At 34.2% G+C, this 25,525-nt stretch overlaps 2 protein-coding genes across 34 annotated transcripts; one reads left to right on the forward strand and one right to left on the reverse strand.

Moving 5' to 3' along the window:
• Positions 1-6: 6 nt before the first annotated feature.
• Positions 7-2,287, forward strand: LOC116341242. The gene is made up of 2 exons (XM_031768188.1): positions 7-1,419; positions 1,462-2,287. The coding sequence occupies exons 1-2, from the start codon at positions 636-638 to the stop codon at positions 2,112-2,114; spliced, it is 1,437 nt and encodes a 478-aa protein (XP_031624048.1). The 5' UTR covers positions 7-635; the 3' UTR covers positions 2,115-2,287.
• A 2,667-nt stretch (positions 2,288-4,954) lies between these two features.
• LOC116341384 (myosin heavy chain, muscle) lies at positions 4,955-25,440 on the reverse strand. Of its 33 annotated transcripts, XM_031768441.1 has the most exons (18): positions 25,316-25,440; positions 23,644-23,968; positions 23,343-23,486; positions 21,635-22,015; positions 21,394-21,556; positions 20,795-20,898; positions 17,952-18,359; positions 15,931-16,101; positions 14,297-14,886; positions 12,897-13,014; positions 11,269-11,532; positions 10,550-10,759; positions 9,593-10,479; positions 9,049-9,127; positions 7,601-8,776; positions 6,575-7,480; positions 6,361-6,428; positions 4,955-5,671 (listed from the first exon to the last, which is right to left on the reverse strand). In XM_031768441.1, exons 2-17 carry the CDS (start codon positions 23,845-23,847, stop codon positions 6,378-6,380), a joined length of 5,856 nt encoding a protein of 1,951 aa, XP_031624301.1. In that variant the 5' UTR covers positions 23,848-23,968; positions 25,316-25,440; the 3' UTR covers positions 4,955-5,671; positions 6,361-6,377. The 33 variants fall into 33 exon arrangements, with proteins under 33 accessions (XP_031624301.1, XP_031624273.1, XP_031624291.1 ...); XM_031768413.1 differs by lacking the exons at positions 6,361-6,428; positions 20,795-20,898; positions 23,343-23,486 and adding exons at positions 19,289-19,392; positions 23,038-23,181; XM_031768431.1 differs by lacking the exons at positions 6,361-6,428; positions 9,049-9,127; positions 12,897-13,014; positions 20,795-20,898; positions 23,343-23,486 and adding exons at positions 9,383-9,461; positions 13,924-14,041; positions 19,289-19,392; positions 23,038-23,181.
• Between the last annotated feature and the right edge of the window lie 85 nt (positions 25,441-25,525).

Below are 25,525 nucleotides of genomic sequence, written 5' to 3' on the forward strand. Positions count from 1 at the left end.
GTACACAAGATGAAAAAGACATCTCGGATACATCAAAAGCTACTTGTCTACGTATACCGGAACATTCATCATCCGATTCAGAACGTATAACAATAGCTATAGTGCACCGTACACATGATGAGGAAGATATCTCAGATTTATCAGAAGTAACAGACATCAAAATCAAAAGTTTACATGATCATATATCGGAACGTTTAACAACACCTACAGTACACCGTACACAAGAAGCTTTCATCATCGAGGAAAAAGAACGTATATCAACAGTAGAAGAATACCAAGTAAAAAGGTTATTTGATCACCGTATACCAGAAGACTTTAGGCTAAAAAAACAAGATGCAAGAAGAAGAAAGCTACCACCAATACCAACACATACACCACGAAATCAGATAATCAAAAGTTTATATGCAAAATACTTTTTGCCACAAACAGACGATTTTAACCACAGAATAAAATTATTAGATACACGCAAGCAATATAAAGAAAAAATTGTAACAAGAAGAAAGCTACCACAAACACCAAATGAAGAAGATACCTCAGATTCATCAGATTCAGCATTCATCAAGCTAAGAGAACGTATATTAGCAAGGAAAAAACCTAAAATTAACCGTACACATATACCAACACGTACAATTCATATGCCAGAAGACTTTTTGCTACACAAAAAATATGCAACAAGAAGAAAGCTACCACAAACACCAGTACCAACATTTATACCAATTCTAACAGATACACGTTTTGGAGACGATATGTCAGATGAACAAACAGATACAAGCGAACATATATATGAAGTTATACCTGACGATGTATTACCTAAACCGAAAAAAAAGGAAATCGAATTGATATATGAGGAAATCGATTCGATATATTACTATAAGAGGTTTGGATATTGGCCACAAACAGAAGTTGCAATAAGAAGAAAGCTACCACAAACACCAGTACCAATAGTTAAGGCCATTGATAAATTTATACCAATTCTAACAGATACACGTTTTGGAGACGATATGTCAGATGAACAAAAAGATACAAGCGAACATATATATGAAGTTATACCTGACGATGTATTACCTAAACCGAAAAAAGAGGAAATCGAAATGATATATGAGGAAATCGATTCGATATATTACTATAAGAGGTTTGGATATTGGCCACAAACAGAAGTTGCAATAAGAAGAAAGCTACCACAAACACCAGTACCAACAGTTAAGGCCATTGATAAATTTATACCAATTCTAACAGATACACGTTTTGGAGACGATATGTCAGAAGAACAAAAAGATACAATATATGAAGTTATACCTGACGATGTATTACCTACACCAACAGATGGTGAAATCGAAATGATATATGAGGAAATCGATTCGATATATTACTATGTGAGGTTTGGATATTGGCGACGAACAGAAGCTGCAATGAGAAGAAATCTACCAACAATACCACAAACAGAGGGTGCAATAAGAAGAAATCTACCAACAATACCACAAACAGAAGGTGCGAGAAAAAAGCTACCAAGAATACCACAACAAAAAGGAGATACAACAACAAGTAAGACATTTGATATAACTCCACTAGTAACATCAGAGATACGCCAACAATGTGAAAGAATGAGTACCCGTGACAATATAAAAGAAGAAAGTGAATTTGATTTCAGACCATTAAGCATTCCATTAAGAAGTGAAGACATAATATCAACATTATCAGACTCAATTCTTTCAAGGCAGCTGACTGAACAGTCACGAAGAGAAAAAGAAAGTAGTGTAGCATTATTTGCCGATTTACTAACAGAGTTCGAAATAGTCAAACGTAATTATCGTAGAATGCCAAAAGACTACTGGCCTGATGATATATCTATTGCCTCTTCTTGTTCAATTGAATATGTACTATCATCCGAAGATGGAGCACATAGTACTCCTGACATGTCATCGCATGCAAGCGACATCAATTTAGTCAGAACTGCGTTAGAAATTATTCCTAAACAAATTGAAATGATGAATTGGCGGATTAAGGCCGAAAAAAAGAAAGAAGCTGTAATACTTGAATATAAGGCGATGTCGTTAACTGAACAGAATACGATGGATAGAGAAGACGATACAAGCGAAAGTTATGATGCGTTATAATCATCATCACGAGATTCACCGCCAAAAAAGGCACTAAAAAAATCACCAAAAATACAACAAAAGATATAACAAATTCATGAGACGATTATTATAAAGCATAAAATGGGTTCGAAATTATTTAAAACAAAAGATGATTTAAAACTTAATAAAAATTATTTGATTTCAATGTGAAATTCAGTTGTTTCATATAAAAGATATGCTTAAAATGATCCGTTTGATTTCATTCAATCATAATAGATAACATATAAATTGGACTCTCTTTACAAATTTGTTTCAGTGTAACGAAATGATTGAATTGAGTAGACATAACGTTTACATCCTGAGTGCTGTTTTTCATTTTTTGTAATCCATAAATTGTACTATATAATGTTATGGCGAAACAGCACAAAATGTAAATATAAGGCTATTCAATTTGAAGAGCCCATTTGCATGCGACAACATATGAGAGTAATTTAGAACAACAGTTAGAACAGCACTGCCAATGAATAACCACAACAAATAACCTTAAAATCATAGTGTGACATGTTCTATGTTTATCGTATAGTCCCAAGTCTTGCATGCAATTACAATGGAAGATGAACAGAGAATCGAATATGAAAGGATCGAACAGCAACAATTACAAATATTGTTGGAAGATTATGAAGAAGGAGAGAGGCAAATGAAAAATATAAGTAAAAATTTGTGGAAAACAGAAACAACAAAAAGAGGGAAAAAATGTTATGTTGATCTTTTTGACTCTGCATTCGGCAATAATCATAGAAATCGGCCCAGTCGAGAAGTTGAATCGTTTAGTGAAGTTCCAGATGGCAAAGATAATGAAATTATCAACAACGAAACCTCAGATTGGAAACTCGATTATTTGTCCATTAGTTGCACTGGACTACTACATGCAATGAAAGTTTACGATTCGCAGAAGTCGATTCAATACATGTCGCTTTAGCATACGCAAATAGAGCAGCATGTTTTTTTTTTAATTGGAAGAGTACCAACAAGCATTGAATAACATCAGAATGGTAAAACGAAGTGAAAATCTTCCTAAATTTTTTATGGAAAAACTTGCAAAACTGGTAGAACAGATTAAAATGAAAGTTGAAGAGGAAATGAAAGTGAAAATTGACAAAGAAACATGGACAGAAGTATTGAATAAGAATACAGAAAAAATTGAGGAAGAGACCCCAACTGAGCTACGAGGCCAGCATACAACACCCATCCATGGCCCATGTGGTGGAGATCAAAGAGAGTGAACTATACGGTCGATATATAGTTTCAAAGTATGACCTTCCAGCTAAACAAATCATTTTGATTGAAGAAGATTACCTATATGTAATTAGCCTTAGAAAACTTCGTACATGCTCGACTTGTTTTGAAGAAGATAACGATTTCATTTCGTGTGGAGGATGTACACTGTACAGAGGCATTGTTTTGCGATAAGGACTGTCAGAATCGTAACAAATTACACAAATGGGAGTGTAATACATTCATAACAAAACTGGACTTTCGTCTGGAAATCGTTATTTATTCAATTTTAATGGCCATCGAAGCATTTACAACAAATGGTATGACAAATGTGGCCGGGCTTATTAAATGCGTAGAACAAATGTTGATCAGTAAACAATGACTCGAATCAACGCTTAACTCGAAATCGAGGTACCAATTCTTCTTTAATTTGCTATTGTCAGCTCGTTCGTTTGGATACAATGGACCGTACATCGAATTAAAATCGTCGGAAATGAATTTCGTAATCTTTTCGTTGCTAATGAAAATACAAAGAATTCAGATGAAAATAAACGCCGTTTTCTCATGCATTTGATCGCCCACCACATTCTAGTTATCAAGACCAACTGTTTCGTTGATGATGAATCACAGTGTGTAGGACTGGTAAGAAATACTTCTTCGAAAGACTATTAAGTTTTTAAAAAATAATATTTTTTTTTGGTATTAAAACCAGGTTCAATCCTTATTCAATCATTGTTCACCAAATATTCAACACGATCAAATTGCGAACGAGCAATTTTACTACACAAGTAAAAAGATGGATAAAGGGGATCAACTTTACATATCTTACATTATCGTTGAAAATCATAAAGATCCACATAGCAGGCGAGAGATTATTGAGAAAAGTTGGGGCTTTGTTTGCAATTGTATTATGTGTAATCCATCGATTTTCAAAAAATTTACCGGAAAGTGCAATCTTGTAATCCAAGCTATTTAATCAAATCGCTTTGACACACAAGAAACAGATACAAAAAAAAAATGAATGAACAATTCCGCAATAAAATGAACAAAAACAGATTGAAAACAATTTAAGTTTGAGTCAAATGTATTTAATTTCAATATGAAATTCAACTGCTTTTTTTTGTGAAAGATATGCAGAAATGAACTAAAAGTGTTAATTGAAATTAAATTTATTAGGCCCGAGTTTTTGAGATTAATCAAGAGTTGCCAAAAATATTAATTTTCGTATGAAAACCGGAATAACGTGAAAGGTGCTGAACATTAATTTTTAGCGGCAAAATAAATGTTTGACAATTAATTACGGAAAAAAAATTGAATATAATTCCCTTTGAATTTAAATATCGATTATCTCTCGAATCAATTGCAAAAAAGGCTTGTACTCGTACTATTGAATTCTGTGGCTCCGTAATATGTAAAATTAGTTTCAAAATCAAATAGTGTGTTTATTATATTATTTATTATTCAGGAAGAAGTTCTTCCGAAGAACTAAACCAATTGTCAGACGGAAAATAAGATATTTAATCACTGAAAAATAATTTCGATAAATCTTTTTTATTAAATTTAGTAGTTTTAGTTAGTATGTGGAAAATAAAAAAACAGATATATTTTTTTCTTGTAAATTAAATATTTTTTTTATTTTCTCAAGTGTCACACATATAAATGGATTATACTGTTTCGACAGTCGAAATAGCGATCTAGATCGGTTCGTGGTATTTTGGGCTTCTTTATTTGCACGTGTGTCTTTAGATTTTATGTTTTTATTTGATGAAATTTTCCGATCAAAATCGAACTACTCGAATGTAAAACGTTGTAAAACTAAATACAAGTTTGCTTTTTTTAAATTTAAACATTATTCATCGATGTGTATTTTATTCTTGGTTTAGATAGATAACAAATCAATTGAATCCATTCTATACTTTTGATGCGATAATGATATGGAAATGAAGTTGGCATTTCTGTTTATAAATCATAAATATGTGTGTCGGCATTTGTTTTTTCTGTCTGTATGTGTATATTAGAAATGATGAAAAAACATAAAAATTTCGATTTTTAAAAAGTAAAAATTAGAATATTTGTTGGGACGATACGTTTGACGTATGCAGCTCGTTTCGATTTTCGCCCGTTCGATGATGTCTCTAGTTTTTTTTTTCTTTGTAATGTATCATTTTTTTTAAATTCTGCGTATATGAAATTTTTTTTTTCTTTGGATTATTTTAAAAAATTAAGTTAATAATTTAAGCGAAGAAATCGTTTTCAGGTGCAAGGTCGAATCTTGGTGGGAAGGTGCCAAATCCATCTGGTCTTACAGATTGTGCTCGTGGCTGTAAAAGAGTAAACAAATAGTTCGATTAGAAATTCTGGCATTTAATTGAAATTTTACAAAAAAAAAAAAAAACAATAATGTACAAAATGATTCAACGAATGAATAAATGAATATTCTATACACCCTATAGGAATATTTTAAAGCATCGGGGTAATATTTATTGCTGAACAATTAACTCAATACGATATGAAGTGACGTTGTATACCTAACAGTTTTATGTAGTAATTGTTGTTTGTTTTCTGTTGTTTTAAATTTTTGTTTGGTTGCATCTGTTTCTTTAGTATTAGATTTGTACGACGTGTGTAAATACTACAAAAAGGAGCACGTTTTGTGGTGCACTTTTCAATTATTTTGTTCTGAATCTGAATTGTTTTGTAAGTGTAATAAGAATGGTGTGCAAGAGTGAGACTATAAAATATATCGAATTTGGTGAGAAATAAAAAATTCGTCACAGAAAATGTGTGTGTGTGTGTGCATCGATTAGAAAAAAAACAATTGTTTGAGATATGAAATAACAATAATAATCAATATAAATACAAAATTTTATGTGGGTATACTATGTATGAGAAAAGAGAGAGAGATATTTTTAAGCAGCACATTCAACAACATTTAAAACAGTCATTTGTGTGTGTGTGGGGAAGGAATTTTGATGGCTTTGGTTTTTCATTCTTTTTCAAATTCACTTACAAATGCTGATTAACTAATTATTCCAGCGCACTCTTGCGTACCAGTGGTACGGCTTTACTTGCTGTTTGCTATATAATCAAAAATGAAATCGATTTTACAGTTTCGTTCGCGTTCATGTTTTTTTTTGGTGAGTAATCGCGGTTTAAATTTTTGGTTTGTGGAAATCAAAATAAATGTAAAACTATTCATTGAATCAAATAGAAGAGATACTTACGCCTGGGCTTCCACCACGTGCAACTGAACCACCACGTCCTTTGGCACGGAATTTGCTGATGGCTTGTTCAGCCAAGTCAGCGCGCTCTTCAGCTTCCTCGAGTTCTTGTTGGGCTTTGCGGAATTTGGCCAAATTGAGAGCGGCAATTTCTTCGGCTTCTTCGATTTGTCTCTTGTATGTCTTGATCTTTTGTTGAAGTTTGTCGACCAAGTCTTGCATACGTTCGTGGTTCTTGCGGTCTTCTTCTGATTGGAAGGTCAATTCCTTGATGCGACGTTCTGATTTGCGGAGATTCTTTTGGGCATCGGCATGTCGTCGTTGTTCACCATCCAATTCATTTTCGAGTTCACGGACACGTTGTTCCAATTTTTGGATTGCTTTCTTGCCACCTTTAAGTGCATTGGCTTCGGCTTCATCCAAACGAACTTGCAATTCTTTGATTTGTTGTTCAAGGGCTTTGCGTAATTTTTCTTGTGTTTGGGCATGGTCTTGTTCGGCACGGAGTTCATCGGCAAGACGGGCAGCATCAACCATGGCTTTCTTGGCTTTTTCTTCAGAATTCTTGGCTTCATTCAACAATTCATCCAAATCTGAATGCAATGTTTGAAGTTCTGATTCCAACTTGCGTTTGGCAGCTGAAATCGATGCATTTTGGGCAGAGATTTCGTTGAGTTGTTCGTGAGCATCACCCAATTCTTGTTCGGCTTGACGACGGGCACGGTCGGCTTGTTCGAGCAATGTACGTGATTCTTCGAGTTCGTTTTGGAGTGCGTTGGCACGACGTTCAGAGATGCCAAGTTGTTCACGAGCATCGTCGCGGGCACGTTGTTCTTCTTCCAAAGCGGTTTGCAAGTCTTTGAGTTGTTGTTGGTAGCGTTTGATGTTCTTTTGGGCTTCAGCGTTAGCCTATAACAAAATTATAAAAAGAAATTACATTCATTATTGAAAATACATTACAAAATTAAAGAAATTTTTGAATACAATTTATTCTACGTTGCGTAGTAATTAAAATAAAAATTCATTTACCTTGTTGGCGTGATCCAAAGCAATTTCGAGTTCGTTGATGTCGGCTTCCAACTTCTTCTTCATGCGCAACGCCTCAGCCTTTCCTTTAGCTTCGGCTTCAAGTGAAGCTTGCATTGAGTCGAGGGCACGTTGGTGGTTCTTGCGTGTGTTTTCGAATTCTTCTTCTTTCTCTTGGATGCGACGGTCAATTTCTTGACGTACTTGCGACAATTCAAGTTGAGCACGTAATACTTTGTTCTCTTCTTGTTCCAAAGCGGCTTCAGCCTCTTCAAGAGCGGCTTGAAGTTCATCCTTTTCGGCTTCCAAGCGTTTGCGTGCCTTTTCGATTTCGTGAATGTTGCGACCACCTTCACCAATTTGGTCAAGAAGATCTTTAACTTCATCGGCGAGATTTTTGTTTTCACGACGGACAGCTTCCAATTGTTCTTGTCCTTCTTCGTATGCACCCTTGAGACGGAACAATTCGGTTGAGTAATTGCGGCATTCTTTTTGTGATGCATCAAGTTCAGCAGCCAAATCGTCGACTTTGAGTTTCCATTCGCCAATAATTTTGTCGAATGCCTTTTGTCTCTTTTCGGCAGCATTGGCAATAGCATTGGCACGGTCGACTTCCAATTGCAAGTCTTCGACTTCGGTTGACAAACGTTGTTTGGTCTTTTCCAATGCAATGCATTTTTGGTTGAGTGATTCGATGGTTTCTTCGGCTTCGGCCAAACGTGCTTGCAACTTTCTCTTGGCTTCTTCAAGTTCTTCTGAACGAGCAACACCGTCCGATTCGTATTTGGTACGCCATACTTGAGCTTCAGCGTTGGCTTTGCTGAGTTGACGTTGCAAATCGGCTTTGCCTTCACCTTCTTCTTCAACTTGTTCACGAAGGTTGTCCAAATCGTGTTCCAAATTACGGAATTTACCCAACAAAGTGGCACGTTCACGTGATTCTTCATCGGCCAAACGTTTGGTGTCTTCGAGTTGTGTGGTGAGCGAAATCTTGATCTTCGACAATTGTGAAACTTGTGATTCAGCTTCTTCGAGTTGACGGAGGAGGTCTGAGTTTTCAATTGAAAGCTTCTTCTTTTGGGCATCGAAGTCGTTGAGAGTGCGGTTGGTTTCATCGAGTTTGCTTTGTACTTCGTTCAAGGTGTGTTGGAGTTGTTTGGCGATCTTTTCTTGGGCAGCCTATATGTACGTGCACGTCATACATTTAAAATACCGATTAGTATAGAAAATCATTGTAAATTACAAAATAAAATTTGCATCGCATTGCATTTAGCTAAATATGTGTGTGTTTGTGTGTGTATGTATCTATAAATGTATATGTGTGGTGCGTATTTCAGTATATGTGTTAATACAAGTTCAGCATAGGAAAGAATTGTGGATTAGGATATAAAGAAATTTCGATAGAATTGCGTAGGCATTTAGAAGCATGTTTGTCAGTCGTCAGAATATACCTTTTCGTTGGCAAGGTGGTCAACACTTCCACGAAGATCAGTCAATTCACCGAAGTATTGGGATTTTTCCTTTTCAGCTCTATGTTACAATAAATAAGGTGATGGTTTAGATTTAATGCGGATCAAGGATTTATTTGTTTGGTTGTTTGGTTGGTTTGTTTGGTTTAAATTCAAAGGGGTTTGTTTTCATAAAATAAAAATAATATGAATATTTGGCTGGAGCACGAAGGATAACATATACCGAAAGGATGGTTTTTTGTGTTTGTACTTTGTAGATGTCGAAAGTGTTCATCTTGTTTGTATTCTCATAAAAAAGATGCAAACAAGTAATTACCTTCTCGCGTGATAGTTGGTCACAAGCGGTACGAGTATTAACGAGTTCATTGTGTGCGCTTTGACGATCGTGCTCAGCTCTAAATTTTAATTTCAATTTATTTCAATAGACACAAGATTTTAGTCCATGAAATTTTTCTCTCTCTCGAATGAATCATTAAAATTTAACAAATATATAGAAAGATAATTTCCAAAATAAAACTGTACTTACTTAGCCTTCAATTTGTTGAGTTGATCGACTTGTTCGGCCATTTCAGCAACAGCATCATTGTGCTTTTTGCGGAGATTGGCCAATGTACCTTCATGTTGAATGTTAGCTTCTTCCAAGTCACGACGGAGTTTGCTGAGTTCGGCTTCACGTTTTTTGTTGAGTTCAATTTGTGCTGATGTTGCACCACCGGCTTCTTCCAAACGTTCGCCCAATTCTTCCAATTCACGAGCCAAATCGGCACGTTGTTTTTCGGCCTTGGCGCGAGCTTGACGTTCGGCTTCAACTTCTTCTTCGAGTTCTTCGATGCGCGATTGCAATTCTTTGATTTGTTTTTGGCTCTTGCTAACAACGGATTGTTCATCTTCCAATTTGGCGGTGAGAGATGACAATTCTTTGTCTTTGCGGGCAATGGTTTGTTCGAGTTCTTTTTTGTTACGTTCCAAATCGGAAACGGCTTCTTGTGTCAATTTCAAGTCACCTTCAACCTTGCGTTTGGCCTTTTCAACATCACCGCGCAATTTCTTTTCGCGTTCCAATGAGTCTTCAAGTTCGTCCAATGTTTGTTCTAGTTTGGCTTTCACTTTGTTCAAGTGATTGATTTTGTCTTCGGCAGCTTGTAATTCTTCGCCGGTCTTTTGGTTGGTTTCGCCTTGCAATTTCTTTTCTTTGTTCAATTTGTTGATGAGCTCATCTTGGTGGGCGATTTCATCGTTCAAATTCCGGATTTGATGATCTTTGGTGGCCTTATCTTGTTCAATCTTTTGAACGCTAAGTTCCAAATCTTCGATGTCCTTCTTCAAACCTGAGCATTCTTGTTCCAATTTTTTCTTTTGTTGGAACACTTGGTTGCGGGCATCTTCTTCTTGTGACAAACGATCTTGTGTGTCCTGTTTATAAATCAGTTGAAATATTAAATTGACAGATAAAAATGGTTTCAATAATAAAAGAAATAATTACACGAAGTTGGTTGTCGAGATCGTTCTTTTGGGCTTGCAATTTAGCAGATTTTTCTTGGTATTCTTGCAATGAACCCTTTTCGCCAGCCAATGAATCCAAAAGAGCTGTCTTTTCGGCTAACAATTTTGAGTTAAGTCCTTCCAATTCTTTACGCAATTTCTCTTCAGCGGCGAAGGCTTCTTCAGCTTTACGGGCTTTCTCTTCCAATTTCTGCAGCAATATAGAATTATCGTCAATGAAATCCATAATAGACGGATTTTTTTTCATTCACAATTTCAAAATGACAAAAATCAGTCGATTTGCTTAAAACGAATTCAAAAAACTCGGCTTTCGACCTGAATTTGATGAATGTCGAAACTGAACTGAACATATTCGATCGTTTTCTCCAAATACTTTTTTTTCTCCCATTGAAAATCATCATATGATACACATCCTACGCGCTTAAAATAAATTAATTCACCTGCACAAATCAAGAAGCAACATCAAAATTCTAAATTTATAAAACTAGCAACCGATTTTGTAATGGCGCGAATAAATTTATGGCTAGAATTGAGTTGATTTCACAGTTTAATATGTTACGGTATGTTGAAAATTTTAAACGGTAGTTTGAATATCGAGTCATTATGCAACTGAATGGGATGTGTGGCATAAATCCGAATTCGTTTTAAGCTTTCGTCATATCAACAACATTGCACAATATTATATGATTTTATACTTACAGCAATTTCGTCTTCAACACGTGAAACATTGAGCAAAGGCTTGACCTTTTGCCACAATTTCCACCATGGCCAGGTACGCAATTGCATGTATTTGCGCAAGTTGCGTTGGACAACTTGGAGGGCAAGACGTTGGTCTTGGATTTTCTTGTATTCTTTACGTGACAAGTAACCACGGACCCAGGCTTGCATCCATGACATGATTTTACCGAGACGTTCATCACGGAATTCTTCCATTTGACCCAAGACACCGGCACGGAAGAATACCTATACGTTTGCAATTGATTTTCAACAGACGAAAGAGAGCGCAGAACAGGGACAAACACCGAAAAATAGTATACCGATTAAATTATGTTCATAGCTAAGTGTAACAATGTCAAAGCAACGAAAAAATCCACCCAAGTGAGAGCTGAGCTCATTTGGTATGATTTTTTCAATATTCTTTTTTTTTCGGTTAAAGCGGGTTGAAATGTGGCATGGAGCGTGTTAAGCATTTGGTTTCTTTTTTTTTTTTGTGGTTGATCATACGAAATAGTAAACAAATAAAAAATGATAAAGTATAGCGTGCAATTTGAACTACGATATGGCGTTTCAGTACCTTGGTGTTACCAAATCGAAATTGTTCAGGATCAAGATCAAGGTGCTCCAAAATAATTCTAGCAGCCTTTTCAGGAGTTATTGGCGGTTTTAGTTTATTGGCGCACAGAATTGAGTATCTGTGTTTATTTTGTGTGTGGTATGATTGGATTTAAACAAACATTTATGTAAATGGAAAAGAAAGATGAGATCAAATATGTGATTGTTAAAATTACAACTTATGAGTTAACTACGTGGGAAAACTGGGCTTATGATCTAAACCGCATCAATACGAACAGCACGTTTTTGTGGTCTGTATAAAACATGTTCTGTTCAATGCGAGTGTGGAAGCTAAAATTAAAAACGATGGTTTATCAATGTCTTTTTTTGGATAAACCGTTGGTGTTGAACTAAGGAATATGTCTTACATTAAATAAAACGACTAACTACAATTACATAAAGGTGCTGGAAATACGCAGCGTTCCTTTTTTTACAAACTCGAAAAAAATAATAATAATAATAAAACTACAACAACCGTCAAACATCTAAAAAAACACTATCAAAAAGGCTTTGAGTGAAACAAACAAATGTGATAAATGAATGGTGTACACAAGTTGAGTCATATTCATGGTATGTGTAGACGATGTCTTGGGAGTATTTTCCTTTTTACGACACAGATTTCACGATTTTTAAATCTTTTTATGTGTTGCAATTGTCATTCGAATGCAACACGAAGATGAGATTGTTTTGGTGGCATATTTGTGAGCATGATGTATGTAATCTATACACGAAGATAGTTCAAGTCTACAAATCGCATTGATTGCAGTCTCAAGTGAATGTTGTTGAAATGCGATTTGAGAACTGTGATTGAACTTGCTTCAGTTGATCAGTCGATTAGAAATATTGAGAGAGATGGCCACAACACCTATTTACAAATCGTCGTTAGAAAAGAATCACAATCTCAATTAAATAACAACTTAAAAAAAACTGTGTAGCAGCAGCGCGAATTGAGATACACAAAAAAAAAATAAAATAATTGAAAACATAATCCGTGCCTTTGTTGCTCCAAGACGGAAAGCGTCATCTGGCAATCCAGTGGATTGCAAAATAATGTCAGCAGCCTTCTTAGGATCTGAAACACCGACCAATTGTTTTGGGCAGAGAATTTGGTAGCTGGTGTAGGGGAAAGGGAAAAATGCCAAAAAAAGGATTTTTTTTCATAATTAAAAAAACATAACGAAAACGAAACAAAAATAAAATAATAAGAAACAAGTCCAACGAGCCAGTGTGGCTTAACCTAGTTCATATTTCAATGAATCAACCTGATTGTTTGTTTTCTTCGTATGAACATTAACTTGTAGAATGAATTGGTGGGGTGCAGAAAAAAGTGTGTATACGGAAAGGGAGAGCAAAAACTAGTGACTACTTGCTTAACAGAAATTTAACAAACAAAATTTGTTTCAAGAAATGCTTAAAAATTTGAGGAATAGGCAATAATAGTAATAGTCATGCCTTTGAATTTCCAAGACGATACGATTCTGGATCCAAACCGGTCGACTCCAAAATAATTTTTGCCACTTTCACTTGATCTGTAACTCCAGCGATTGCTTGAGCAGCAAGAATCTTATATCTATTTCGTATGAAGTGTGGTTGTTTTATGTTTTAAATGCAATTAACAGTAATAGGACATTTGTTCACAAACAGGAACAGTAAAACAACAAATAAATGTAAATGTTCATGAAAACAAAAATGAATCGTTTCATTCAAAAAAGATGTATGAAAAATTTGGGTGGATCGACATAACAAAACAAAAATATTCGTTGTTATTGGAAAAAAAAAAAATCAAAAATATCAAAAAGTGTAAAAAAAATCATGTTTCGAAATACGAGGGATATAAAAAATGTTCGTATCAAAAATGTTTACAAACGATTTGAGAAGTCATGCGAAACATTGACACAGAGAGATATTGATAGATTGGTTCATATGTGGTCCAGATTGGAAAAGGGCTGTGATTACCATAGATGGTATAACCAATAAACAAATAAAGACATAGTGGGGATAGAGAATTTCAAAATATCTCGCCTTTGTATGACCAATACGATACATGTCTGGATCCAAACCAACCGAATCGAAACATTTTTGTGCGGCTTTCTTCTGGTCTTTTTCTGCGGTCATGATAGCCGGTGCAATAATCATATAACTACAAAAAGTTCATTTTATCAGTTGTGCTTGTTTGTTTTCCATTTGTCTCTCTCTTAGAGAGATATATTCGACAATGGACATGATAAACCGTAATAATAAAAAAAAGTTTTCTCAAAAACAAAACAAAAATGTCTTAAGTCTTCAAAAAATAATCTACTTAATCCAAAAAAAAAATGTTTTTAATTTAATAAAAATTGAACGATAGAATGAATTGATCGAGATTTGTATATGCGGAATGGAAGCAAAAACTTACCGAAGTTTGAAGTCTGGGTAGACCATTCTGTTGGGGAAACCTTTACGGCAAATACGGATACCTTCCAACACACCGTTACATGTCAATTGATGCATGACCAAGTGAGAATCGATAACACCGGGCTGTTTCAATTCATTTGGAATAATACAACGGACGAAATGAGGTTGAGTGGCACGCAATGTGTTCATCAAGTTGTTCAATTGTTCACGGTATGATGATGAGACAGTGGCGAAACCACCACCCTTCTTACCACGACCGCCCTTAGCTTGTTCACCGCCACCTGATTGTCCTGGATGGTCAGCGAAGATTTCAATCAACAATTTGTTTGATGATTTCTTGAATTGATCGACAACGGTGTCGTTCAATGGATCCTTGTTCTTTTCCAACCAACCGGTGATGTTATAACCGACAGTACCAGCATAATGGGCAATTGCAAAGTGAGCGGCTTGTTGGCCAGCCTTTGGAGGTGCTGGTTTACGGAATGGAGCTGATTTACCCAAATGGTTGGTGTTCAATTTTTCAGCAAAGGTTTGATCGGTGGCTTTCGGGAACATAGATTCTTCTTCAAGAATTGACAAGATACCCATTGGCTGTTTGTATCAATTGACAGGAAAGAGACAAAACAATTGCATTAGAATACTTCGAAAACAACTTTCCAGATTTAAACAAAAACAATGTTCACAAACAAACTGCAAGCAATATCTATGTATAAAAGCCATTTTCACCACAAACGGTGAACTACATATAAGTGCATTTTTATTTTCATTTGGCTTACCTTGCTCAAGCGAAATAGCGTTGATGTTAGGCATTATCACGATTACAAATTTTGATTAGTAGGTTTTTGCACATTAATTAAACAGTGTACAGTACTATGGTTTTAATACAATATAGCTACATTTCAACGAAAAATTCGTTCGTATTTTCAATGCTACGCATAAATGTCCAACTGAAATTACAATTTACGGAACTACTAATACAATTTGAAATTACAAAATTCAATTACTCAATACAAAATTACTAAAATAAAACGTTGTCCTTCCAATTCGATATTTTTTGTTTGTTTCAAAATTCTCTGATTAGAAATTTTTTTTAAGAGTTTAGAGAAAACTGTGAAAACTTTTTTTTCTAGAAAAAAAAATGATTGTTTAATGGAATTTCTACTGAAATATATTGATGTCATCATCATCATCGCACCTTTTCGATAAGATCGATGCACGCTTGAAGGTCCATTCCAAAATCAATAAATGTCCATGGAATACCTTCGCGTTCGTATTCTTCTTGTTCCAATATAAACATTGTATGATTAAAATATTGTTGGAGCCGTTCGTTCGTATAATTTATGCATAGCTGATTAAAACCATTCAACTGTACCAGAATAAATGTAAAACAACGTTTCTGTTTTTGAAATTGATCTAGTACCGGTTCATTGTTTCCCCTTTGGAGTCACATTTCGTTTTGGGAAAACGCTAAACGATTATTGTTCATCATAAAATGCAATAAATAGTATTAGTAGCTTAACTTAATTATCTTAAATTAAACGGATTATTGGATAAAAACCGATTGTCACACAGTATAAGTGTTAGGAGCGTGTAATTGTGTGTGTTTTCAGCTATTCCCAGAAGCGATCTCAATACCTTTTCAATAAGTTCAATACATTGTTGAAGATCCATTCCGAAATCGATGAAGGTCCATTCAATACCTTCACGTTTGTATTCTTCTTGTTCCAACACGAACATGTGATGGTTGAAGAATTGTTGCAATTTTTCGTTGGTGAAATTGATACACAATTGTTCGAAACCGTTGTACTGTTATTTGTCAATTTTTTTTTTACGAGCACAACGATTCCGCAGAATTTTTCATTCCGATCAGATTTTGAAGAATCAAGCCAATTAAAATGTGTAGTCATCAATATGGGAGAAAATAGCGTGTTTTTTTGTTTATGTATGTGTGTTGTTTTTTTTTCCAGGATGTCACAAAAATGGAATATCGAAACCGAAAAGTTGTTTTAAAAAAAAAGTATTGAAATTAATAAATGATTGGGATGAGTTAGAAACTATAGGTAATTGGGAAATAAATAATAATAGTGACAAGAATTTGATGGGAAATCAAACGGTAGCATTCCCATTCGATGGAGTTTATGCTCATGAATAACCAGTAGATCAATAAAAAGTCCATTCTTAATGCTGATTGTGGTAGGGAGATTTTTGTATGAAGTCCATCAATGCATCGTCAATGAAGAAAACGTATGACAGAAACATGCAACAATTGACAGGTTCTGATGCACACCGATTTTTATCTTCCGACTATTTTTTTCTCGGCCAAACATTCAACAATTCAAATTCGATGTTTGTGCATCAGTTGGTGAATATTTTCGTATATTTGTTCCGTCAATTGAAGAAACATTCGTGCAGAATGTGTAACTATGGGAAAATCAATAATACCTTTTCGATTAAATCGATACAGGCTAATAAATCCATTCCGAAATCAATGAATGCCCAATCGATACCCTCTTTTTTGTATTCCTCTTGTTCCAACACAAACATGTGATGGTTGAAGAATTGTTGCAATTTTTCGTTGGTGAAATTGATGCAAATTTGTTCGAAACCATTGTACTACAAATTCATGGGATGTCAAAAGTTTTAAGTTTGTTTAAACATAACAGAATAAATAAATTGATAGATTGGACATTTTAAGACTATTTTTTTTACATGGACAATGGAGGGACAAAATATGATATGAGTTTTCAGTTTCTATCGAAAGGAGACATGTACTAAAATATTTTTTTTTACCAACAACTACCAAAGGCTACAGCTACAATGCGATTTCAAAAATGAATCCAAAATTGACTAAAATTATCTGTGGAATATAATACACAAATAGATTAAAAATTTACATCTACTGAAGGTCTACCAAAGGAATATGAAACATAGATCGATTGACGATTAACAAAAACGAAGTGAGTTACCTACTTTACTCCATCGCAACTCGTATTTTCCTTCACATTGATTTTCTGAGTATTTAAAAAACAACATAACATACAGAACTAAACTATAGACATGGATATAAAACGATCAAATTCACAGGGAACGCGCAAAATAAAATCTTTTGCATTATACGTTTGCTAAGCACCTTTTCAATCAGATCAATGCAGGCCAAGAGATCCATACCGAAATCAATGAATTCCCAATGAATACCTTCACGTGTGTATTCTTCTTGTTCCAACACAAACATGTGATGGTTGAAAAATTGTTGCAATTTTTCATTCGTAAAGTTGATACAAATTTGTTCGAAACCATTATACTATAATTTGAAGCAATTAAAATGAAAATTTATTGGAAAATTTCGTTTGTGATTGCAACCTATTGAAATATCAATTTTGGGGAAATAAAATTTGAAAAGTGGACCATCCTATGCGACCGTTCTTTGTATCAGAAAGACAAATCAAATTTAAATCAGAAACTATTGGAATGCAAAATGTGAGAGATGCCTAAAGTAAAAATAATAATAATGATATTTGGCTGCGGAAGTGAATGAGCATGTGTCTGTTTACAGTGTAAAAATGTCCACTTTCATTCTCATTTACTTCCATCAAAACCATAAATTTTGTTTTTTTAAATCCAAATTGCGAGCCAATTGTTCGCATTTAAATACTCACGTCGAAGATTTCGAAACCAGCAATATCCAATACACCGATGAAGTGTTGACGTTTTTGTTTGGTGTCAAGAGTTTCGTTACATTTCTTGACCAACCATTTGAAGAGACGATCGAAAACACCTTTACACAAGGCACCAATGGAGTTGTTGACTTGAACAACGTTACGACCTTGGGTGACGAATTCGTTACCGACCTTGATACGTGGTTTCAACAAGTTCTTGTACAAATCTTGGGTGTCGCAGCCGAGCAATTTGGCGACACGTTCACCTTCTTCCATACCATCAGCTTCGGCTTGTTCTTCGCGACCACGTTGCTTGAATTTCATACCACCCATGTGCATGACAGCGGCAGTGATTTTGTAGACATCTTGCTTTTCGTCTTTGGTGAAGCCCAAGATATCGAAGGCTTGCTATATTTTTTTCGATGATGAAATATGCGATAAATATGAATTATTAATCTGTTTATTTTTATTAAAAAAAATCTGTTTTGTTAAACATTTTAGTAAGAAAAAAGAAAATCATCGAGATAAAATCAAGGTAGTCAAATGCATGCGAACAGGGTCAAAGTGTTTTGATGTGGATTATAAAAATTAGTTAGTTTTGTTCATTTTGATTATTTTTCCGGCAAATAAAGACAAAAATTAGCCTTTTTTCAACATTAAAATGCTCATTTTTGTCTATTCAGAATAGTGTGTCTAATAAACTAATGCACTATGATTATTATCAATATCGATTCAACGACATTGATCGGGTTCATATACAAATGGAAAAGGAGGTTTGATATGAAAGTGGAATTGAGGTAATCGACTGTTGGTAAATTAACTACTTATATCCATTGTTACTTTTAAATGAAAAAAAATATATTGTTTTAAACTTCGTCTGGATCAGTTCAAAGGGAATGCACGCAGAAATTGCAGATCTAATTGCAGATTGAATGCACCGACGATAAGTTCAAGTAGATTTCTGTTTAATACAGATTTTCATATTTGGTGGATATTCATCATAAAGTAAATCGATGGTTGTGGGATATCTGTTTTTACATATATGGGTAAAATTGATGGTGGTATCGCTGCTAAAATGTAATGCTACTCATTTATTAGCTACTTCGTTCGAATTTTGTTTCGTTCTAGTTTGATGTTTCATTTCCGAACGTGGATAACGATATTTTGTCTTTCGATCTGTTGTTAAACGTTTGAGTTGTTGTTTTTTTTGAGTTTGGTGTGTGTACTAAATTCGAATACCGTATTGGTTTTGGGTCCAAGAGGTGGATACAAATTAAACACGATGCATGTGGTAAGTTGAGTCAAATCAACATGTATACACAATACACAAAACTTACATCGGTGAGCGAAAATTCTTCACCATCATCCATACTTGGAATAGTGACTTTTCCTTGAGACACATTGTAATAGTCGTAGATATTGTCGCTTAAATAGCACAGAGCTGTTGTTGAATGACAGAATCATAAAAACGAAAACGAAAGAAAACAAAAAAAAAATCGATGATTAAAAAATTGTGATCAACATAATTTCGCCCACAATTTGCTTGATTTTTGATTGTCTATGTGAGTATGGAATGGTTTCTGTCTCGATGTATACTTTCATCTTTCCTCCTAATTTAGCGTAAAAAATGTTTTTCTTTAGAAAGATTGTTCGTCACGATATTTACGCCCTTTAGAATAATAACAAACAATTATTTTGTAAAACAAAGATTCGTTATTATTCTAATGAGTTCATTTGATAAAGAACTGTTTTGGTATGTACTATTTACACTTTATACATGGGTTTCGGGGAATGTAAAAATTTTTCACAAAAAAAAAACGCCCGATAGCCAGGAGCAGGAGATGTTCAAGCTATCCAATCGTTCTACATTCTGGTTAAACGAATTCCTGGTGTCATGCTCTTCTTTTTCGATTTTAAATATGCTAATTGTATTGAATTTAATTTATTCGAATCAAACGTTCCAGCTCCCAGCTATGAATACTGTACAATTCATTATTGTTTTGGGAAAATATTTACACATTTTGGCATATTTATTTAGCATTGCAGATGGATGAACAATTCGACTGACTTACATGAACCAATTCAAATTCGTCACCATCGTTGACACCAGGAATCCTTGTTTTACCTTGGCTTATAGTAGGATAAGTGGAAATGTGTGTTCCCAAAAAGCACAGTTCTGTTGTGTATTTTTTTTTTTCACATTCATCACAATATAACATTAGTGCATAAATAAAATAATCAATCACATTCCTGAACTAATTTTTTTGTTTTCATTTGACCTTATCAACTAAATTTTGCTGATTGAGAACAAAAATAAATTGTCTTTTTCTAAAGCGGCATGCATAATAAAAAAAATGACAAAAACACTAAAATGTAGATAAAGTTTTATAGTATTTATGTTGTTAAAATAAAATAAGACTGAAACTGGGCTGTGTCTTACATCAATCTCAAGCCATTCTGCTGCATCATCAACGCCAGGTATTTTTGTCATGCCTTGTGACACAATACGATAGTCGTTTATGTTGTTAGACAGCATCAAATACTCTGAGTATTATATTAGGGAAATAAAACCGTTACATAGGTCTTTGTGTTGGTGGTGGTGTTAAATCTTTATGATAATGTTATTCAGTAAAAAAAAAAACTAACTCAACTAAATCTAAATTAGTGATTTCATTAAAATAACATCTGGCATCATGTCTTGAGTTTGTGCCATGGGAAAATGCCTAAAATTATTTGTGGTCAGCCATGTCGTGTGCGAGAAGACCATTGGGTTTTAAAGTTAACATTATAAGTAAAACTCGAAAAAAACGTGGGGAAGTGGAAAAAACGAGCCGATGTCTTACGTCGGTTAATGAGAATTCTTCGCCATCATCAACGTTTGGAATGCTGGTTTTTCCTTGTGACACAACATGATAGTCCATGACGTTGTTGGAGAGCAAACAATACTCTACATTATTCATGGACAAATGTGATGTGTATTTTGTTTGTTGTGGATTTGGTAAAAGTAGTACATAGGTGTCAGGAGTTGATGATCAAATTTGGGAAAACATAGTATACAACGGAAAATATAAGTGCATGAAAAAAAATTCCATTAGAAATTGTTTCGTTTTTCGAAATATTGAGGAGATATCTCTGTTTGTTTTGGTTAGTCATTTCAAATGATACTAAGGTCTAGTACTGTTCTAAGGGAAAAAAACAATTCTGTAAACGAATGATGCTAATAAAATACGTTGATTATTATTTACATATATGGCTGTCAATTGCTCTGCAGACTATGACTCATCAGCAAATTTTTATATTTAAAAAACAAAAATTAAAAAAAAAAAGTTCCCTTCGCAAAACTAATCAACAATTTAAAATAAGTTCCTAACATATGTGTGCTGTATATTTTTGAATTGGTGCATTTGAATTCGAAAGGAATAAAAAGTTCCGATTTGTATACCTTTAACTCCTGGAACTGAACCAGACATGATTTGGTAGAAGATGTGGTATGAACGTTCCAAAGATTGTTGGGAGATGACACGAGCTTTTTCCAACAAGTAGGTTTCGATATCAGCACCAGCCAATTTACCAGATGGACCGAAATGAATACGGATGAATTTACCCTGTTGATTATTCGAAAACAACAATTTAGCCATATGTTGTGACGTATGTTGTCTCATTTTTTTGTTTTAAATACTTACGAAACGTGACGAGTTATCGTTACGGACGGTCTTGGCGTTACCGAAAGCTTCAAGTACAGGATTGGTTTGGACGACTTGATCTTCCAATGAGCCCTTGCTTTCTTGAACGGCATCCTTCTTTTGCGATGCACCAACGGTGGCGAAGTAGGCAATGACCTTTTTGGTGTTTTCAGTTTTACCTGCACCAGATTCACCAGTAATCAACATAGATTGATTTTCATGGTTGGTCAACATGTTGACGTAGGCACCATCAGAAATGGCGAAAATATGTGGTGGAACTTCATTACGACGTTTACCACGGTACATCTTGGCACAACGGTTGGTATAGACTGGGTAGCGTTTGTATGGATTGATAGCAACGCAGAAAAGACCGGAGTAAGTCTGTTTTAAGGTCGAAATAGACATTTGGTATTTGTGATAAAGAAATCAAATTAGTAAATTGTTTTACAATGTGATGCAAAGAAAACAGTACAGTCATTGAATTTATGGGCAATTGATATGATTTTTCGTCAATAACCCAATCATTCGGCGCTCATTTAATAGAAAACGCATTATAAAATGCGATTCGTATGAAATGAAAACGTGACTGACGTTTTTTCTTGAAGAAAAAGAAAAATACGAAAAACGAATCTATGACAAACAGTAAAAAAAGGGTATCACGTTCGCTACATGATAATTTTTATATCTTTTGTAGGCGAACCATTTTTCACATATTTAGATTTTATTTAAATATGATATCGGAGAATGGAAAATCGTGCGTCCGAGGGGAAGTATTTATTTTGGTCACACTTTTATGCAAGGAATCGTGGTGATTTTTCTGGACAGTTTAAGTAATCGTTCACTGTCAGTAACGAAATGGATTTTCTATCTTTAAAAAAAAGTCGTACTCCTATTGGTCAATTATTGGAGTTTGACTCTTTTAATAAAACTACGGAAATGAGATCACAAAACAGATCTAATCTAAGTGGATAAAAGGGGTAACAAAAGATGCAAGTTGAAGTAATTTTTTTTCTTTTGAAAACCGGCAATGTCATTTGTCCAGCTGGTGATTAAATATTTGTAAAAATCAATGAAATTTGTTAGTGAGGTTTCTTTTTTTGAGAAATATGTTAAATAAATCTACTTAAGGCTAAGATTCAAAATCGTGTCCATTAAATTTCAATTTAATTTTGTAAAATTTGTAGTTTTTTCAAACGATCAATGGAGATTGTTAGTTATTTCTAATATGGTGTATTCTAATGTAAAATGAAACGATAAAAAAGGTGGGGTACATTGAGTGCGGTACTTTGGTTTTACACAATCATGAATTTGTCTGTACTTCATGAATAGGAGAAAACGAAGTCATTGCACATAACACGAAACAGAAACGGTGCCAAACACTGATCTTTTATCGTGCAACTTACGTAGATAAGTTTATGGTAGTAACGTTGCTTCAAGTTGTAAAGGACAGAAGCATCGTTAAGATATGTCAAGTTTGACATATCTTCAGCCTTCTCATATTTTGGTGGATTGACTTGTGTAACCAAATCTTTCTTGAAATCTTTGGTCTTTTTTTATGTTCAAAATCACCAGAGAAATAAAAAATACGCGTTTTGTCATAGATTTTCCAAGTTCAAGATATATTTTGTATTACATATCGACGCAGATGACAGACAAGTGGAAGAGAAAAGAAGAAATAAATTAGTTAAGTTTGATCATTGATACTTACATAGATGAGTTTGTAGTAATAACGTTGTTTCAAATTGTGCAAAACTGCACCTTCGTTGAGATAGGTCAAATCGGCCATATCTTCGACTTTTTCGAATTTTGGTGGATTGACTTGACCAACGTCCTCTTTCTTAACATTTCTAGTCTAAACTCATGAGAAGTGAAATTGATTTTAAATGGATAACATTTTTTTTTAATGGATGTGTTCATGATGAGGTTTTATAAATAAAAAAAGGTCGAACAAGGAAATGATAATAAATCACTAGAGAAAATGATTTTTGTTTGTGTACGATTTTGCATACCTCTCCACCTGGAATTCCGACGGAAACGATGTCTCCCTTGGTGGCCTTGATCTCACCCAAGACATAACCATCCTTCTCGTCTGGCACCCAACATGCTTTCTTCGAATCGTATGGTTTCGATTGATCGATACGCTTTTGTTCGAGAGAAACGAAAAGGTATGGGGTTGGATCTTCGTTTTCTTGATTTGGCGGTGGCTTGCCCATTTTCGATAAACTAACGGTTCAACAATGTATACACAGAGAAAAAAAACTAAAGACACGTGTGCGTTTTTCTTTTGAGAATAATTTTGTATTTCGTTAATCCAGTTTGAGCCCAATCGCCTCCCTGAAAAAAAAAATCGTTGAAAAAAATATATATGAATTAAATATGTTCTTTGCTGTACAGGAGGATTGATCGACATTTAAATTAAAAAATGAAAGAAAATCAACAGATTGCGTAAACAAGTACAGTTGAACGTTAAATGTTTTGCAGTATATACATTGGAATGTTGATTCGACGAGAAAAACATTTGTTCGGAGGATTTGCTCTCCTTTTTTTTTTAAATTCATTTCACATAAAATCATTCTGAATATGTCTTAGCATATGCGCGAAAATTTCTTGTTGCCTCCGCTAGTCCTAAATATAGATAGGCGATAAATTTGCCTTCCACTTATAAAGTTTTTCATTCCGTGTGGCGATGTGATTTGATTTTCGGCTATAAATAGCCACCGAAGTCAAATCGATGAGTGTAAATTTCGGAGCTTGAAAAACTGTACCGTGATCACCAGTCAACATAATGTATGTGCGCTGACCAATTTACGAAATATTTTATTCGGACGATATTTTTTTTTTTTTTTTGAAACGAATGTTAAAAAAAAATCAGTCAAAAATATAAAAAAGCTGGATATTTTGTTAGAGAAAATCAAAATTCGGATTCTCGCCTAATTTTTTTTGAGATTTTGATTTTTTTCCAAATTATCGTATTTTGTTTTTTTTTTTATACCATTTAAAAATAAATGTTGAAAGTCCGAAGCAAAATTTGAATCGAATACGTTAATTATTTACGTGGTTGCGTGAAAATGTATGACTCACTTGTTATGAAAAAGTGAGCTATTTTTATGTTTACGTAACAAATTCGCGGCGAGCGGTATTCGTATGAGAAATATATGTCTGAGATGTAAAAGTAGGTTGGACCTGATGTTGAAAACGATCAGCTATGAAAAAAAAAATTGAGGAAATTATTTCTTTTTTTTTCTTTTTTTTCGTCAAGAAAAAAAAACAACCATTTGAAATATTTGCGTAATTTATGCTTGTGATGTATTATTTTTGAACACATTTTCACATCGTCGAAATATTATTTCGAAATTGGATTGCAATTACAATTGATGAGCTTGTAAAATTGTCCACAGTTATCACATAAATTTAACAAGTGTGCTTACACAAAAAGAACCATTCAACTTTCGAACTCAAATTATTTTCTTTTTCTAAATAAAAAAAAAACTTCACGCGCAATTGTTTAAATGAAAATTCGAATACAAATGTTCGCCGAAATATAAGGTTGCAAATGTGAATCGATGAAATAACTCAATAGCACTTTGTAAAATCGTAAAAAAGTGTCACTTAATTGTACACTGACACACTTTTGAATAAAAACTTATCAACTTTGAAGAAAAAAAAAATTCTTGAATATACCTGAATTGAAAATTTAAAAAAAAGTCGAGAAAAAGTTAGCTTAAAAAACTCTACACGCAAAAATTAAAAGAGCCCAACATTAACGCGATGCAGCACGGTCGAGATGCGAAATCGCAGTGATGTGTCGATTTTCGGTCGAGATCGTTTGGTGTGTGGTGGTGGGCAAGAGATTTATTTTGGGAATGCGCGCACCGAACGAGAATAAAGAAA

This window comes from Contarinia nasturtii, unplaced genomic scaffold (assembly GCF_009176525.2).
Source record: "Contarinia nasturtii isolate CC-2019 unplaced genomic scaffold, AAFC_CNas_1.1 Cnas_scaffold_695, whole genome shotgun sequence".
In the NCBI taxonomy this organism is placed as follows: domain Eukaryota; kingdom Metazoa; phylum Arthropoda; class Insecta; order Diptera; family Cecidomyiidae; genus Contarinia; species Contarinia nasturtii.